Genomic DNA, 19,604 nt, shown 5'->3' on the forward strand with positions numbered 1-19,604 from the left:
AGGGTTGTGATCAGCGGCACAGAGTCTAGTTGGAGGCCTGTAACCATTGGTGTCCCCCAGGGGTCAATACTCGGTCCAATTTTGTTTAATATATTCATTAATGACCTGGATGAGGGGACAGAGTGTATCCTCAGCAAGTTTGCTGATGATACCAAACGGGGTGGGGTGGCTGACAGCCCAGAGGGCCGTGCTGCCATCCAGCGTGACCTGGACAGGCTGGAGAGCTGGGCAGAGAAGAACCTAATGAGGTTCAACAAAAGCAAGTGCAAGGTCCTGCACCTGGGGAGGAAGAATGCTAGGCACCAGTATAGGTTAGGGGCGGACCTGCTGGGAAGTAGCTCTGAGGAGAAGGATCTGGGGGTTGTGGTAGACAGTAAATTATCCATGGCCCAGCAATGTGCCCTTGTCGCCAAAAAGGCTAATGGAATTCTGGGCTGCATAGGCAAGAGTGTGGCCAGTAGGTCGAAGGAGGTCATTCTCCCCCTCCATTCAGCACTGGTGAGGCCACAACTGGAATACTGTGTCCAGTTTTGGGCTCCCCAGTTCAAGAGGGACAGGGAACTGCTGGAGCGAGTCCAGCGAAGGGCAACTAAGATGATTAAGGGCTTGGAGCATCTCCCTTATGAGGAAAGGCTGAGAGAGCTGGGACTCTTTAGCCTGGAGAAGAGAAGGCTGAGGGGAGACCTGATTATGGCATACAAGTATCTAAAGGGTGGGCTGAAGGAGGATGGAGCCAGGCTCTTTTCAATGGTTCCCAGTGACAGGACGAGGGGGAATGGGCACAAGTTAGAACACAGGAAGTTCCGTTCAAATACACGGAAACACTTCTTTACGGTGAGGGTGACAGAGCACTGGCACAGGCTGCCCAGGGAGGTTGTGGAGTCCCCTTCCCTGGAGATTTTCAAGACCCGCCTGGATGCAGTCCTGAGTAATGTGCTCTGGGCAATCGTGCTTCAGCAGGGGAGTTGGACTAGATGATCTCTAGAGGTCCCTTCCAACTCTGATAATTCTGTGATTCTGTGATTCTGTGATGGTTTACCTCTTTATAATAACGTTCTTTTTCTGTCATAGAAGTGAAAAATGGCATGTTGCGTGGTTTTGTAAGCAGGCTGTATTGTTCTAGACTTTTCTAGATATAAGGAATCAATAAAAAAATCCAGACTAAACTCACAGGCATGGTGGGGGTTTTGAGGCATTTTTGGTTTGTTTGTTTGTTTGTTTGTTTTTGGGGGGGGGGGGTGTTGTTTAGGTTTTTTTTTGTTGTTGTTTCCATTTTCGTCTTGAGCCTTTAGGCATCTGGAAACAAAACCCAGAATTTTTTTCTGTATCTTGAATTGAAAATGTAAACCATACCCAGGAAAAGAAAGAGAGACAGAGTGAGGAAGTGAGGAAGCCAAGTAAAAACTGTAAGCCAGGTAAAAACTGTAGTGATAAATTTGTCCTCTGATCTAGCTCTGACTTCTTTTTATAGTTGTCTCTTTTTTCTTTTTTGATTTTTTTTTTCTTTTCTTATCCAGGATAGCAGTAAAGTGTATACCACTCATGTTTCCTACTTAGAAATCTACAATGAATGTGGTTATGATTTGCTGGACCCAAGACACGAGGCCTCCAGATTGGAAGATTTGCCGTGAGTAACAAAACTACAGAGAGTCATCAAAAACAACAATAGAAATCATTTTCAGATGCTCTGTTGCATTGTTTGGGGATTTTTTGAAACTGTGCTACTGGTCTCAGTGTCAATTAACTCAAAATTCATTGTTTTATCAACACTGTCTAAATTTTTTCTTATTTTGTATCTATAAAGGCTTGGGAAACCAGATGGGAGTAATTGAAGGTGAAAGTATTAAAAAATGTATATTGATATTATGCAGAAGAGATCTATTGCAGCTACTGAAAAAAGAGATACTTGGTTTTCTCTTGACACCCTGTCTCTTTATATAGTATGTACGTGTGTGTGTATGTCAGAGATATATGTAACAGGCACTATTTCCTTGCGACAGTAAGGAGAAAAACTCCCTGCTTCTACTTGGACCTTTTCTTTCAAGGATAATTATTTTTCTAGAATAAGCAATTGTGAAATAAGGTAAGTAATGGATAGAAAAGGCCACAAGGAACTCCAAAGGACACTATATTTACTACCGAATGGATGATTGTTGTAATAGTTTTCATTGATAAGACACTAGCACCTACCAATACTTGCAGAAGGGTAGTAAAACACGTTTGTAGCATGTAGCGATAGGACGAGGGGGAATGTCTTTAAACTGGAAGAGGCCAGGTGTAGAGGGCAGGTGGTAAGGCACTGGCACAGGTTGCCCAGAGGGGTTGTTGAGGGCCCCATCCCTGGAGGTGTTCAAGGCCAGGCTGGACGTGGCCTTGGGCAACCTGGTCTAGTGGGAGGTGTCCCTGTCTATGGCAGGGGCGTTGGAACTCGATGATCTTCAAGGTCCTTTTCAATCTAAACTATTCTATGAACACACAAGCCCGGGGAAGTTAAAGATCTTATAATTTATAGGAAATTCAGACCCTAGTTTCTAAGTTTCTTCTGAAAAAATTGTTTATAGTCTGTGTTATTTTTATAAATAATGCAGCAAACAGTAAATGTATAAATAAGTGAGTTGTTGACTGCTTGGATTTGTGAATGCCCTGAAATAATGCTGGGAAGCATAAACTTTCTCACTCAACATGATGGTGACTGAAACATGTAAACAGCAATTAAATCACTGATGAAATAAAAGCAGGAAATGTATTGAAAACTGCCAATGGAGCACTAACAGAAAATAAATAAAATTTTATATCAAAATAGGTAATTGTGTTATTAATATATTAAACCCATTTTATTTGTCAAAAAAAAAAAATCTTCGAGTTGTGTTAAAATATAGCGGTACATATGTGGTATCTAGGATGTATGTCTACAAAAAACTGTCAAGATTGATCTTTATAAAACAAGCTAGTCAAGAGATAAGGAAGGCAGCAGAAAAACTCAACGTATGACCCTGGCCTGTAAGTTGGTCTGATTGCTCTGCTTTCTTCATCTGTAAAATGTAACTAAATTTTATCACTTTATGACATATTGATGCTATAATGATGCTATAAGATATTTATTGATATCTTTCATGGTAAAGCTTATGAATTTAATTCAATTTATTATCTGCCTCCTGTGCTATGCAGAGAAAAAGTTTAAATCAGAGACTAATTTGGATAATAAATTTTGTGTCCATTTTTACAGTTGCAGATTTTTTTGCAGTTGAGTGTAAAAAATAGTCTGATACTTACGGTTTTATTCAGCTTATTAAAGTTAATGCTATTAAGTCATTCAAGTTTATTAAATTATTAATTTCATTTATTAAGTTTTTTGCAATATTTTATTTGAGCTCATTCCATTTATTCATTTTATTAAATTGAATTTATTCAACTGAACTAAATTGAATTTGATTGATTTAATTGCAACTTTATTTGAAACATTTATTTGGGGGTCATATGCCCTGGAAAATATGTCACTTTTTATAACTAGGTTCTGAATGTTTACCAATAATAATTAATTTTAGAATCTTGAAATAGGTTTATATGTGGTGATTCAATTAAGCTAAGAATAGCTCCTTGTTATGTATTAATTTATTTTTTTAAAAAGCAAAAGTTGACACATAATTTCATTGTGAATTAGGGATAAAGCACACTCGGATAATCGTAATTACCTGTAAACTTATGTAGTGTATACTATTGCAGAATGGGTTTTAGTAAGACAATAAATTTTTCTCTGCAGAGTAACTAATCTTAAGTGCTTAATGGTTTTACTGTACATGGTCATTATTGTTTCCAGTACATCGTTTGTCAAAAAATATGTGCTGTACACTAAAACTATACCTTCACCACTCATATTTAGCGTTGTATAAAAGTATTTAATTAACAACATATTTTTGTTTAATTTTTAATATAATAATGTAAGGATTCAAAATTTAAAAACATATAGTGACATTCTGAGCTAAAAAGAGAGCACAAGTTGCAGGAAAGGGTAGTTGCATGATTAACTATATTTTAGTTACTTGGTTAATTTTTGTAAATGACAAAGTAGTAGTTATATGTAAAATAAATATTAGTCACATATTTTAAAATATAGCTGGTGTTTATTACCTAATATATATTTCATTTTTCTGAGAATTGTATGTGCTTAAGATCTTTTAAGATTTTAGTGGTAGTGAGCAAAGTACAGAAGAATCTAACTTCCTTAAGTTTGTTTGAAAGCATGTATTTAATGCGAATCACAGAATGGTCAGGGTTGGAAGGGACCTCTGGAGATCATCTAGTGCAACCCCCCTGCCAGAGCAGGGTCACCTACAGCAGGTTGCACAGGATGGCATCCAGGCGGGTTTTGAATGTCTCCAGAGAGGGAGACTCCACCACCCCTCTGGGCAGCCTGTGCCAGTGCTCTGCCACCCTCAAAGTAAAGAAGTTCCCCCTCGTGTTTAGATGGAACTTCCTATGTTCAAGCTTGTGCCCATTACCTCTTGTCCTATCACTGAGCACCACTGAAAAAAGACTGTTCCCATCCCCCTGGCACCCTCCCTTTAAGTGTTTAAAAGCATTGATAGGATTCCTCCCTGGGTCGTCTTTTCTCTAGACTAAAAAGACCCAAGTTCCTCAGCCTTTCCTCATAAGAAAGATGTTCTAATCCCCTAATCATCTTTGTAGCCCTTTGCTGGACCCTCTCCAGCAGATCCCTGTCCCTCTTGAACTGGGGAGCCCAGAACTGGACCCAGTACTCCAGAGGCAGCCTCACCAGGGCAGAGTAGAGGGGGAGGATGACCTCCCTCGACCTGCTGGCCACACTCTTCTTGATGCACCCCAGGATGCCATTGGCCTTCTTGACTACCAGGGCACATTGCTGGCTCATGGTCATCCTGTTGTCCACTGGGACTCCCAGGTCCCTTTCCACAGAGCTGCTCTCCAGGAGGTCAGCCCCCAACCTGTACTGATGCATGGGGTTATTCCTCCTCAGATGCAGTACCCTACGCTTGCCCTTGTTAAACTTCATTAGGTTTCTCTCTGCTGAATTCTCCAGCCTGTCCAGGTCACACTGAATGGCAGCACAGCCTTCCAGCAAACTTATGTTTTTTGATACTTTAAAAGGGTCATATTATGCATAATTTCCTGTTGAATTCCACAGTGGATTGTCAAGGTTTTAAGCACCAAAAGCCATATGCATACAAAGCCAAAAGCAGGTTTTCTATGCTTGGGTGCCTATTAGCAGTCTGTGCTGATACTCTCCAAAGTATATAAGATGGACAAGAAAGGTGTTAAAATGTGTCATTTTAGAAGAGTAAACAAAAGATTCGTTAGCCTCGTAAAGTATGCAGATTGTTTTAGAACAGTGTTGTTATTCAGATTCCTGCAAAAGATGAGGATGCAATTTGAATCAAAGATATGTACTTCTGCCAAGCAAACTCTATGTTAATGACTTTATGTTATCAGTTCAATGGAAGGAATAATCGCAGAGTGATGGCATTCAGGTAATAGAAGTTATGAAAAGCACACAACAGGCTTGTTGATAGTACTTGAAAAATGAGACATTAAAAATTGCCTGATGCATGTAATCATTGCGTGATTAGGTTTGGAATCTCATCTCCTGAAGTCAAGGTTTTGTGTGTAGCCATCCTTTGTATATTCTGTAGGCTATTAAATTGTCATCTTAATACTGCTTAATCATTTCATTAGAGCCTGCCAGATGAGAAGGGAAGGGCCTTTCACAAAAAATCACTACTCTCTTGGAAATAAATTTCTGACAAATGTGTGAATGTAGTTCATCTATCTATATATCTATTTGTCTATCTGTGTGTATACATATGTAGATTCATATATAGAATTACGTAATTGTTTATGTATGCATACATAGATATATGTATACATATTTATATACGAATACATAAATATGTATCATTTCTAATAAGTACAGACATTTATACATCAACTCAATTGGGGTTTGAAATCCCATTGAACTTTCAGATCCACAGAAAAAAACTAGTTTTCATAATGTTTATTTGTAATTCTATTACATGTAGGCCATAGAATATATCATTTGGTATACCTTAATGCTTCATATACAATATGCCTTAGTTTATAGCTATAACTTGTTTTGCTTATGCAAAGCTGTCAGTGTTTTAATTTTGTGACACTGTAGCTGAAGCACAGCATATGCAGATGCAAATGCATTTTGAAGAATCTTGTTTATTAGAATACAATAATTTAATTTGATATTGATGCTGGTGTAGCTGTATAGAGTTCCATGGTTATACAAGGAAATTATGATTTTTTTTCAAACGTAAAAAGTATAAAACTCTTGCTATTAAGTATAGCTGATAGAAGACTGAATTCTTACTGCCATCTCTTGTTTTCATAAAAGATTTGCAGGACTGCTCAAGTTAGAAAAATTTTCCTGAAGCTCGTTTGCTCTGAGGTTGTGCAAGAGGCTTTTTCCTCTAACAGGTTCTCTGTTGTACAGTATATTTGTATTTTATGTAACTCCATGGTACTGAATCAAGCCAATTTCACTTCAGTTATAACCTACCGCTACAAACTCTTCCGAACTAGTTTGTATTATTTATTAAGAACTAAGAATTTTCTTGGCACTGAACAGTGACACAAAAATGAAGAGTGAGGTTGTAGAACCATTGGTCATAGATTAAGTCAGGACAACCAATAAGTTACCGCTTTACTTGTCCATACTATAGCAGGTGACACTTGCATGTGAAAGCAAACTAATGATGAAGTTTATTTGAACTATAGGTTAAGTGAACTCAATTCCATAAAAAGGAAGGCACTTTAAGCTAAGAACCAACTAACTTCAAAATCAACAATGATACCTATATCAATGTATATAAGTAACATACAGAACTGCTATGTTGCATGGGGTCAGTGTAAAATATTTTAATTTTTAAACAAATCTGCTACTGAGTATCAGTTAACTACCTCAGATGAGTTTATACTCTAAACCAACTATCACAGTAACAACTGTGCTGCTTACCAAAGAGGAAAAAAAAGGCTAAAGGAATAATTTTCAGCATACAGAAATATATTTTATTCAGTCTGACTTTTTTGATACAGATAAACCTTTTGTCCGTCTCCAGGCTCAACAGTGTTAATGTCAGCCCTTTCCCTTTTCAATGGCTGTACCAGCTATGTAGTCTAGAAACCGGCCACCATCCATAGATCTTCAAGAACTGTATTTTCAGTTTTCTGAGAATTACCAGTGTTTTAAAATTTCTCTAGCTAATAATGGTATTAGCTCACTCTTTTCATATAAAATACATTCTTTCAAAATGAAGAGTGTTCAGGGTAAGTGTTACTACTGAATACTAAAGATTAGGACAATATTAAGATTTGTAAACTTTACAAGAAAACAGCTCCATTTCTAAAGGGTGTACTCATGAGAACTTCTAGCGGCATTTTTTGATAAAGAGAAGGCTGTGCAGGTGGTGTGATGAGCAGGTGGGAGCTGCCTGCAGGCTCTTCATTTATCATGACCTGGCTGAATTTATCCTGCAGCCAAGGCGTCCGTGCAGCACAGCACAGGCTGCGCCTGCTCGGGTTAATTGTTATGTGGATCACTAACTCCTAAATGTGCAACAGTTTCTCCGTATCAGTACACTCCTATGTCCACAAAGTGTCGAACAAGCAAACTGTGTTTTTCTTGTCTCACACATGGAATTCATTGGAGACAGTGGGAAGGATTTCCTATCACAATATGACATGTCAAGAGAACAGCCTGCACCAATACTTCCTCATCTCATAGTTCTGCCATGTCTCATAAGCTGAGGAGACTATGCTTTAGGTCTGTACTTGAATGGAAAATCAAATCTCTGTGCTATTGAAAGCTGTGCTGGTAGCTGAACAACTTTGTAACCTTGCCTCTTCAATCAGCGTTGACTTTGTCCTCTGATGTGGTAAACAGGGAGCTATACTTCTGAAAGATAATTTTTTTGTAATGATATATAAAATGATGGTCTTGGCCATTTTTTCTTAAAACCTAAAACTCCTTGCAACTTAACACAAAGATTAGCTGTAGTTGTCCATTAGTTTGCTCTTCTGGACAGACTCCAAGATGCACGCTTGCTACTTTTCTCTTTTATCCCCTTCCTAAATTTATTATTGGCTGTATAGTCTCCTCCTCATGCTGAAGTAGTATCACTATATTCTGCTAATGTATTGAAATAGAAGGTATGTACCCTTATATATGATTTGCTTGTATCATTATGATTAATTTTTAAGTGTTTATAAAGTTTGAGGTGTTTCGTTTTCTTCAATTCTAAGTGCTAGAGACAAATATAATCATAGGAAACTTGATTTTTTAAATTTTCATTTGTTTTCCAAAATCTTTTAAGTCTTTTTATTTATACTACACCTTAATGAGATGGTATTAATTAATCAATGGAAGCTTTAACTTCATTGTTTGCCAGGAATTGCATTCTTTGTAACAGGAATCTCATAAATGAAAACATCCAATGTGTAAGGCTGTCTTGCATTAATGGCAGTTCAGTTGATGCAGGAGAGGGCCTGAGTTAATAACAGTATAAAAAAGGCTGATCCCATCCTACAGGTTTCCTAGTCAGCTACAAATTCCATCCATTAAGCCAAATGGAAAAGATTCTTTGTTTATAAAGAAAACAAAACCTTGTCTCTGCCTTCTTTCAGGCATTATGAATAACTTAACAGAGCTTTTCCACTCCAAGATCCAAGTTAGGGCAATGAAATGTAAAGATTTCACTAAAGTAGAGAATGTTCTATAGAAATCTACTATCATGTTATACAGTAACTTTATAGCACTATGAAAGAAATCATTTTGTAGTTATTTTGGAACATGTCTTTCTGAGGAAGTTTTGACAGATGCCTCTAAAGATGTGCAAGTTTAGAGTTCCATCTGGAAATCCTCCTAATAGCTGCAAGGCCACTGTATAGGAGGCTGTCACTGGTTTGTGATGTCCCCAGTATCTCCTTTCTGGTATAATCATCCTCCAGAGCTTTTTGTCCAAACTAATATCTTCATTGTGTGGAAATTACTTATAACCACTGGTCAAAATGTACTCTGAAAAGATCCTCGAAAGTTTAAATACTTTGCCAAGTGTTTGTAGTAAAACAACATTATTTTCCTAAACTAAAAAAAGAGGTTGATGGTGCTTGCCGTGCAATTTCAAAATATTAAAATTAGTCGAAGCAGCATACTGTAATCAGAACCAGCCTGGGCTTTAGCATGCAATGCACGCACACATGGAATTGCGGACAGAATACAACTTGACATCATCAAACCATTGTTATGCAAGAGCAGAATTATGCTTTTGGGTTTATGCTCTGAATGAGGAAAGCAGAGTTTCATGATTGCACTAGTGCTGTCTTACCCTACCGCACAAAAATAAGGATATAAGTTGAAGACAATCATACTTGGAAAAACAATTTTTATGACTACTAAAAAAGCATGGTGTGTACTTTTACACGTTTTTTTTCTTGAAAATAGTGAGTGTGTTGCAATGTGTTCTAGTTATTTCTGTATATCCTTTCCAATGTTTTGACCATCAGAGGGTGAACTATGTCCCTAATACTTAAGAATAATACTATGGAATGCTGCTTAGCTACTCGATTTGATTCTGTCAGTTTTGGGGGGAAAAAAAGACAAGCAAAGCAGAACAAAACACAACCTGTGTGGTTTTGAAGCAGCTTGGAATTATTAACATGCAAGAACTATCTAGAGATAAAAACTCAAGTACCGTACTCCCTCTTGTGGTTAACCTCGAAAGAATATGGTAAAATGTGTATACACCTACATATACGTATACATATATGTGTAATACACATACATGTATGTGTGTATATATATATACTATTGTCTGTACTTACAGGGGAAAAAGAAAGTGTGGTGTTTTTTTTTTTAAAAAAAAACAAACTTATAACTTTTAATAACATTCCAATTTGCTTGTTGTAAGTTGTCTCAGAACATGTAATTCACCCTGAAGGACATCTCATTCATCCTCGGAGTTAGTGTACTTCAGTTTTAACACAGTCTTCACTCTGGGAGTTTTCCAAATCCGGTGATGCAACTACTTGGCTTCCATGTTGGGTACTATAGAATGTCATAACTGAGGAGACCCTAATGGCTACTCAGTAAAGCCAATAAAGTTTAACTCTCAGTAACCTGATTGAAAGAAAAAATTCTTATGTAAAAGGGCTATCTAGAGAACTGAAAAGGAGTTTCAGTAATATTTAGTTGCTCTCCTGGAGCTTTTGCCATATCCGTGCTACTTCCATCTCACTTCCTTTTTCTGAACTTTAAGACTTGAAGAAGTACAGCTTAGGATTCCTAACCTCAGTGGAAATAATTAAAATCTTTCTGTTTGCTTGCTTTTAATTAAAGAAAGGGATCATTTACATTTGTTGTTATTACCATTTGAGAATAATGAAAAGTGAGATAATCTTGACAAATGCAAAGTTATTAGAAACGTGTTGGCTACAAATGTGTTGATTCTGAAATATTCCATGCCTATTTGTTCATCAAGATTATGGTATGCTTTATGTATCATTTGTGCTTAAATAGCTGTGGTAATGTCAAACAAACCCCTGCTTATTATTTGTTTGTGATGATTCATCTAATCTCTTGCTCTTGAAATTTTACTATATCTCATTAAAAAAAATTCCCAAAGCTTTCTCTAATAGCTATAGATTTTAAATACTCCCTTTCTATGTGGAGCTTTGCGATAAAGGAGTGAAAAGGAGGTGACAGAGTAAAAAAAAAAATAATTCAGCACTTCCTTTAATATGCATGGTTTACTCTTCATGGTTTTAGTTCTTCTATTATGATTGATTTGGGGTAAGATCGCCGTACAACAATTCTAGTTTTCATTTTGTTGGGTTTTTCTTTCCCTGTAGAAAAGTGACAATAATGGAAGACCCTGATCAGAACATTCATCTGAAAAACTTGTCTCTTCAGCAAGCAACCAATGAAGAGGAAGCCTTAAACCTACTCTTCTTGGGAGACACCAACAGAATGATTGCTGAGGTGAGAATTACTACTACAAATCTTACTTAACACCATCAAAGTTAAAATGATCATAAACTTCTCCACATAAGATGTGCATTTTGGAAGTCCTTAGAGATAAATGAGTAAATATCTTCTTTCTGAGTGTATTTCCACAGTGAAATTGAATAAGCATTTCTCCAATTAGCTTTCACTTTGCAAAGTGCTTTCTGTTTTTCCTTAGTGAATCTGATTGTGGTGGTTGATGTCATAATGTACTGCAGTCAAACTAAGAAAAAAAAATTTTCTCATAAACCATAGACTGACTTTTGAATGTGGCATGTACCAACATACATACACATTTAACGATTAGAAAACATAGCCTTACAAAGCATTGTCAGACATTCCAACAGAAGTACTAAATTGCCTTTGAAGTAGTTACAGGAAGAGTTAGCAGTCTTCTCTTTTTTTCTTGTTATTGCATAAACACATGGTGTTACATGTTTGAAAAAAAAAAATGGTAGTGCAAAGCACATTCAAAGTAAATATTTGCTAATGTGCAAAGGCAAGGGTAATTTTACTGATTCTGGAAAATTTAAATGAAATGTTTCCATATCCAGTTATTAAAATCTGCAGGGTTTTGTGTAGTTTTTTTTCTTCATTCTTGGAAATGGAATGTAAATAGAAAAAGTGTGTTGTATAATGTGAGCACTGTCAGTGTGCCACAACACAGCCAATTCTACTATAGAAATTTGTGGCTTTTCATCCTCTGACAAAAAAGATATATAATCTTCTCTGAGGAGAAAGACATTTAAAGTGTATGATATATTCAAGTAGCTCTCTGTTCCTGCTGGCTGACCACATACACCTGGGCACAGAGAAGCATTTGATTACAAAATGTAAATAGGTAAAAAACTGATTTGTTCTCTCTTTCTCAAGGGAGACTATTTCAGCAGTGACATTTTGAGAGGCAGAAAGACATTAAGGCAAGAGATAAACATACTTAAGGGTTGTTAGCAAATAGGAATATTGAGGCATGGACCCATTTGATGATATTGAAATGGGAAAACTGATACAATTTAGAGCAGAGGAACTTGAATAAATGTAACAGAGGAGAGAAAAAGATGACATTGAGTTCAGAAGCATGAAAAGCGAACATGATAGCTGGTAACGAAAACAGAAAAAGAAAGTTCATTGCATGGAGAAAGATCTTTAGCAACTCTCTGATCAGTTTAGAGGAGCTGTGTATGAAAGACAGTTTAAAGAATGGTGTGCTGCTGGCTGACAGTGTCATAAATCAACAATTGTAAAGGGCAACTGTGTTACATATTTGGAAAACGTTGCCTTAAGAGAAAATATATCCCAAACACTGAAAGTCATGAACAAACAGCAGGACTAATGAAGATGGTAAGTCATTAAAGGTCAAGATGAAGTAATGCTCAGTAAAACTAAAAGAATATTTGTAACGGGTCAGACCAAAGATATGTCTGCTCCAGTTTCCTGTTTTGAACAGTGGCCAATAACAAATATATAGAGAAGATTAAAAGATAAACCAAGTTAAATAATGATATTTAAAAAAAAATAATTATCTCCTAATCTTCATTAGTTTGTGTTTCAGACTGTTCACAGCTAATAACTTTTGTTGTATTTTTCCTTTATGTGAATTTGCCCAGATGCTTTTTTTAACCTCAGTAAATTTTTATTATGAAATCTGGTGTGACACAAAGTTCCATGACTTAACTTTGTTGTAGGAGGAAAAATCTCCTTTAGCTTATTTTTTAATCTACAACTTGGTAGTTTTATTTGGGGCATGCTAGTACTTGCTAGAAAACATAAGAATAGCCATGAGAGTGTTCAGGACCCCAGTAATAGAGAATTCACTAGTCCGAGTGGCTTGGGTTAGCAAATGATATTTTTTTATATATATAAATACTATAAAGTTATTGTTTTGTTGGTCTTTAATGAAGAGTACTTGAAAGAAAAAAATGCAGAGGATATATGCTTGGGATAGCTGCCACCCATTGCAGCAGTATTTGCGTCGTCTGAATGCTAATATGATTCCAGAAACTTTAAATGAGGTAGATTTCATTGTAGAAGTTTTATTTATGTAGTTATCTTGCACATTGTTCCTTTGCTATTGCAGCAGGTACATTGCAGTGCAGTTCAGTGAGCTTACTGAGTGCTGCTTCCTCTTAGGCATTACAGAATTTGTCACCCATTGTCATTTGGCATTTTTGGCTTTAAGTAACTGTGGTACTTTATATGATGAATGAGAAAATGGTGTTTGCAGAAATCAGGGATTAATGTAGAGATCTAGGGAAGAGGACTTACGACATCAACCATAACTTCTTCTCCAGAGATCCATATTTTTAAACCTTGATTGAATTATGGTATCACTTCCTGACCTCAAAAAAGATTAGGACCCTATTTAAGTAAATGTTAAAAGACACAAGATGAATAAACCTAAATAGAAAAGAAAGTAAAAGAAAAACTATGCTTGATTCATCTTTTTTAATGATGAGGAGTTTGGGTACGGGAAATCTGTGGCAGAACTGCAGTCTCTAAAATTGAAATCTCATGCTTTACTCCCAAGATAACTCCTCTTTGAACAGTTGCAGGACCATTTTCAAAATAAGAAAGACAGTTTAATTTCTGTGATACCTCTGCTAGTGCAGTCTAAATTGTGATTTGAGGGCTGTATTTTGCCCTCACCACTGACTGTGCTAAAAAGAAAGTTATCATAATAGTAAAAGTCTTCTGTAGGCCATAGTCATTCATTCATTAAATGTCAGAACCTAAGGGTACGTTTATAACCAAGTACTTCTTTCCCACATGTAACTATAAAGCTCATGAGAAGGAAAAAAGAGGAAGCTAATCTAATTTGTGCAGGATTGGTTTATACCTCTGTATAGGACCAATCCTTTGCTCTAGTTTTGACATGCACTACATGTTGTGGAAATGGTAAGGTGGGAGACATCTGTGCACAAACACTTAATAATGTCAAAATCCATTGTCTCTTATATTTTGCCAGGGAGAAATAGGCAGAGAGCAAACACAAAAAACTGTTTCTTTTGTTGGCGGCTCTTCCAACTGTAAGGACTATTTGTTTGTTTTTCCCATAAAACACAGTTTCTTTGAATGCATAAGAATCTCAGCAAGAGGTTATAAAAAAAAAATCTGAATTTGTTCTTTGTATTTTGACTTTTTAAGGCAACTTTATGATTTAGGTATCTCAAATACATTCAAACAAAGGATTCCAAAATCTAATCTGCACATATGACACAGGTGGTAGCAGCTGCATCTAAAAAAGCTTATGTACAGAAATAAGTGTTTGGCCATTTAGGTAGTGTTCACAAAACATTTTATTTTGGTGGATATATTATTAATATTTCTTCAGCTGAAGTGGTCTTTTCTAAATTCTTATAAAGGGAATCTCTTGTGATCATCTCCTTTGAAATACTGTGCCTGAACCACTGTGATTTAGAGAATTCTTAGTACTTTTTTAGTATTTCTCATAATAGTTGAATGTGTATTTAGCATTTGTTTTTCCTCTAATGAAAAATTACTTCATTTTAATGAGGAATGAAATGTTTTAGTGAATGGTTTCACACCTATAATACTCCATTGTTTAAATTTGGAAGACTGTGCGTACTACACAGTGTTTGCTCCATCATTTAAAATGTTTGAAGTACACATGGGGCAAGCAGTAAGCATTTGGCAATGTTTAAATATGTTTATTTCAAGAAAGAATGAAGCTTTCAAACAATTAAAGATAGTTGTGGACACTGACTTGTGACCTCTGAATTGGACTCATTCCCTTGGTATTTATTTTTAATGTCCATTAGTATTCTCTTGAATGTATTTAGAAAGCCACTGGTAGTGTTTGAATGCATTTTTTCTTGGATGAAATATGAAAAATAAGATTTGAATGTGTGAACATATAAGATTAAATTACACTTTTGCCAAATGAATGAATCACAACTTTCTGCTTTCCTCAGTTCCTCATTGGTGTCAATTGTTAATTTATTTCCACTCTGACAAACCTGTTCTATAGTATCATTAGTACCAAATGGCATCATCATTTCAGCACAGGTGCTTTCATTTCCACATGTGGTAAAACAATCACTGGTCATACATACTCTTTTGAATAGTCCTTAAAGTGCTTTGAGATTTATATGGATAAAAGACATTGTATAACATAAAGTTTAATAATATCTTCCCCAGGGAATATTAATTACTTTAAAAGTTGCCTCAGTTACCATGGTCTAACTGTGAAACTGTACTTGCAGTAAATATGGAAAGGTAAAATATTGCTTTTAGAAATCAGGGAAGTGTCAGATTGCTTTTATCCTGATTCTTATATTTTCATAGCAATAAATTTGCAATTTCAACTGTGTCAAGTGTACCTAAGTACACCTGAAGAGCCCCTTTACTTGTACTGTGTTAATCAGAAAGGAAACTAAAGATATATTAAAGTCTCATTCATCTACCAGATGTAAAGGCAGGAACCCCCTATTCTTCAACTGACGTACCCTTCCATATACCATGCTTCTGTCGGAACTGATGGATTTTATATTAATTAGACAAATATATCCACTATTTTTCAACAAAGAATCTCTGCTCCTTCAGCCTTGCAGAGACTTAATGATGTTCTGTGCTATAAAGGAACAATGTGAAAACACCAGAGTACTCTAAGGATGAATTTCAACAAACTGTGTTAAATTGCTCTGTTCTCATTCTTGGACACAAGGGCTATTTTCATACAGTCTGAACTCTTTAATGACTAAAGCTGTCAGAACCTCTCCTTACATGTATCCATCTGATCGTAGCTTGAGATTGGAGAAAATCAGTCTGGTATCTGCTTTGGATGCTATCAGTGCTTTTTTCCCTTGCCCTTCTTCAAAAAGTTCAAAAGTGAAAAAAAAACTTAAAAGGAGTAAGAATCCCTCCTTAAAACAAAATTTTGTACCTTTTTAGTGAGACATTCTCTCTCTCAAAAAAGGGAGCTTTCAGAATGCTTTGGCTAGTCACTAATTCACTCATACAGGAAAATCATGTTCTTCTGATGTCTAAATATTTTGATTCAAAGAAGAAAAGATTCCACTGGAACTGTATAAACTGCCAAGTGGAGATGGTTTGCAATATGGGCTGAACGACTGCGTTTATCACCTGTGAAATCTTTTTGTCCCAGCTTTCTTGGACTCTTTTCTGTATTTTCTCTCTCTGAGTGTATTTGGCAGCCATAATCAACACATTATTCTTCCAGATAGTAGCAGCTTCTTTTGGTCTAATGGTGATTTCCAAACAGCCTTTCACATTTTTCTCCTATTTAAAAAACTTTCTCCATCTTAGGTCCTCAATTATTAAGAACTCTGTTTAGAGAAGTAGCATCCTGTTTCTGGCTATTCTTAGTGGAAAAAAAAAAAACAAAACCATTTATAATAGCAGCTACAACAAATAAAGGATTTGGGAATACATAAATTCTTGTATAGGGAAGAACTCCTGCAGTGTTTTGTTGATTTAAGATAGACAACAATTAGATTAAGATGGATAACATAGGCTCCAGCAAGTTTTTGACCTTTCATGAGCTTGTATTCCTTGACAGAAACATCCAAATCGGTTTCTTCTTGCAATATGGCTGTGCTGCAGGTTCTCATTTAAGTAGAAACCACCTTCTTGCAACTGTTGCATGAATAGATGCAATGCTTTAAGTCATGAAGCTTCTGTAGAGTTTATTTAATTTCAGCAAATACAGGTATATCCTAGTCCTGGAGAAAAAGGAGACTGGGTTGTATGGCTTGAAATATCTCCTGTATATATTTTTCAACATCAAACAAAACATTTATGCTTTACTGAAACATAATCTTGAAAAAAGTGTTATTAAATTTCTCTCTCACCATGCCACAAATGGGCAGCAACAGATGACCTGGCATTAATTCTTTTGTAGTGTTTGTGTGATATCACAAAGTATCTAAAGTCTGCTCATGTGGTTTATGATGTCACAGAATTCCTGGAAAAAATTATTTCTTTTTAAGTAACTGCAGCTCATCAGTTGTTCTATATATAACCTTCACAATAGCAACCATCTGCTGAGAGCGAGGCCACTCCCCTCTCTCTTTTTTTCCTTCATCACATCAAATTAGCATGAAGATGATTTCATATACATATGGTTTGAATACCGCTACCAAAGCCAAAATAAACTCTGAAAGCCACTAAAGGAGCCTTTTAGTAGACTCTGAGACACTGCCCAGAAAAATTTGTTTGTTTTCAGTTTTCAAACTTTCTGAAGAGCTGAATGGTGATGCTCAGAAGTTGCATATGTAAGATAGCAAAAAACAAAACAAAACCAACCATCACCACAAAAAAAGGCTTATTTTTGGACTGAAGATGCTGACAAGTTGTCATTTCTTTTGCTATGTGCTTTGTATCTACTTGTGTGGTAAAAGTAGCAATGTGGGGGAGATTATGACTGCAATTAATATTTCACAATCACATCCCATTTAACAGTTTAAAATTTTATTGCCCTACACTTCCTGCAATAGTTCTAATAGACCTTTCTATCTATGGGAGCTGCAAAGTGGAAATAGAATTATATTGTAAAAAGGAGTATTAGTGTACCGATTAAAGCATGGTTCTACTCTGAAGAAGGACTTTCTAAAAATAGCAGTTTAGGATTTTAGCCAATGACTTCCAAATCAGCTTCACTCATTTTACATGAAAAAATAAGTTGTGGAGAGAAAAGCAATGGAATTTCTAATGACCAATCCAGCAGAATCTGCTTGGAACGTGGGAAAACACGTTGTAGCTAGTGTATTGCTATAGGCAATAAAGACCTAATAGGGCAAATACTGCCCCGAGCTTTTGGAACTCAAAGTCCTGAAATTATTTTTTTTGTGCTTTAAACCTTTTTTTTTGCCTCTGCTGGGTGTTAAACAGATGTGACTAAAAGCACATTTTGAAATACATGAGGTTTTGCTGCATAGTGAAGCCTAGATTTGCTTAAGAATGCTTGTTCTGAAATACGCTGATTTCTTCTGCTTCTTTCATAGCAACCTTCACTTTGTGCTTCCACAGCTAGACCCGTGTTGATGTTCAGTCTGGCTTAGCCTTGTCTGCAGTATAGTGTGACTGATGTAACAACTGTAGTGCAAAATGTCTTCAGATGTCAATTCTGCTGAGGAGAATGTCCTTAAATATCAATTCTGTTGTGGATTTTGAACTGGAAAAATGAAATATCCAGTCCTGCTTCACAGAGAGCAAGTAGTAAAATCACAGCTCTCCTAGTAGAATAAGTGAAGCTGGCTCTAATTATTCATGGAATCAGAATTGCTGAATAAAGTACATTTTAACAGCATATAACTTTTTCTTAGTGTAACTGCATTTTAAATATATTTGGGAGTATTGTCTTGCTTTTCAAAGCTTCGCAGGCCTATATCTTTCCTGGAGGCTGTTCATTTTCATTCCCATGCTACAACTCACTGCCCCTTCATTGGTTCAGGTTCGCCTCTGAGGACAGCATATCATATGACTGCACTCTGATGCTCATTTCACAGGGTTGCGAAATGATCCCTAGAAACCAGGCAGTTAAGCGGGGCCGGTGGCTTGCCTATATTATTCCAAAATTTCTCATTTGTATAAACTAATGATCAAAACTCTTCTCCCTCTCCCTCTGAGCTTGGCTTTATTAGGTAAAGCAGCCAAAATTAAATAGTGCTAAGACTGTAATTTCATTACAGAATTTTCACCAACAGCTGCGAGCATATGCTATTCATGCACACCACCTACTTGTTCACACGCTGTGTGCTGCCATTTTCAGTTATTCTAGCAGAACTGCTTTCTACAGCTGCACTGTGAGTGAATTGGGAAACTGATCCAGGTTAAATATCTATGGTTTGCAGACTTTTCTTTTTTTTTTTTTTTATTTTTTCTTTAATCTGGATCAATTCCCAAAACCAGTTCAGTTATACTGGCATTATTAAGGCTGGAAAAAAATACTAGGAAGTTGAAGGGGAGGCAATTCAACCAAGAGGTATAGCTGTTCGTATTATTCCTGGTAGAGGAATATTCAACGTACAGTCTTTCTGTTCAGAGCCATCCTTTCTGGATTAGCAAGACGACAACACCTTCAACACCTGCAACAGGCAGGCTATTTTAACATCTGGAATACTCTATTCCAAATCAGACTATGGAAAGAGAAGCAATATGTTGGTACATCTAGTCTGAATCAGAGGGTATGCCTAGATAAATAATTACTCTAGAATAACACAGGAATAAAGTCTAGACAAGAGATTAATATATACAATTCCACAGGATTTGTTAATCTTTTTAAACGGCTATAAATAAGTATAGATTGTTGCTAACTCAATATTTATTTATTTATTTCATGATCTTATTTTTCTGCAAGTCAAGTATTTATGCCCTAATAACATACTTGTAATAGTTTATAAATAAAAGTAATATTTTTATGGTAAACCTTTAATCTCCATATATATTCTAAAGCTTTATAAAATGAGGATAATGAGGAATTCTTTTAGTTTTAAGTTTCCATCAACAGCTTGATATAACTAAACAAAAGAGGCTTTAGATGCTTAAAATTTTTTTATGTGTTGTA

At 36.1% G+C, this 19,604-nt stretch overlaps 1 protein-coding gene across 1 annotated transcript in view; it reads left to right on the forward strand.

Annotated features, from left to right (window-relative positions):
• The window catches only part of KIF6 (kinesin family member 6), a gene marked incomplete at both ends in the record, with an annotated part of 169,772 nt that overhangs the window by 26,212 nt on the left and 123,956 nt on the right, over window positions 1-19,604 (forward strand). The window contains 2 exons of the mRNA XM_082481021.1: window positions 1,518-1,627; window positions 10,906-11,035. Coding sequence (XP_082337147.1) covers window positions 1,518-1,627; window positions 10,906-11,035 — 240 coding nt within the window. The remainder of the gene's footprint in view (window positions 1-1,517; window positions 1,628-10,905; window positions 11,036-19,604) is intronic.

This window comes from Vanellus vanellus, assembly GCF_965231255.1.
Source record: "Vanellus vanellus genome assembly, chromosome: 3".
Classification (NCBI taxonomy): domain Eukaryota; kingdom Metazoa; phylum Chordata; class Aves; order Charadriiformes; family Charadriidae; genus Vanellus; species Vanellus vanellus.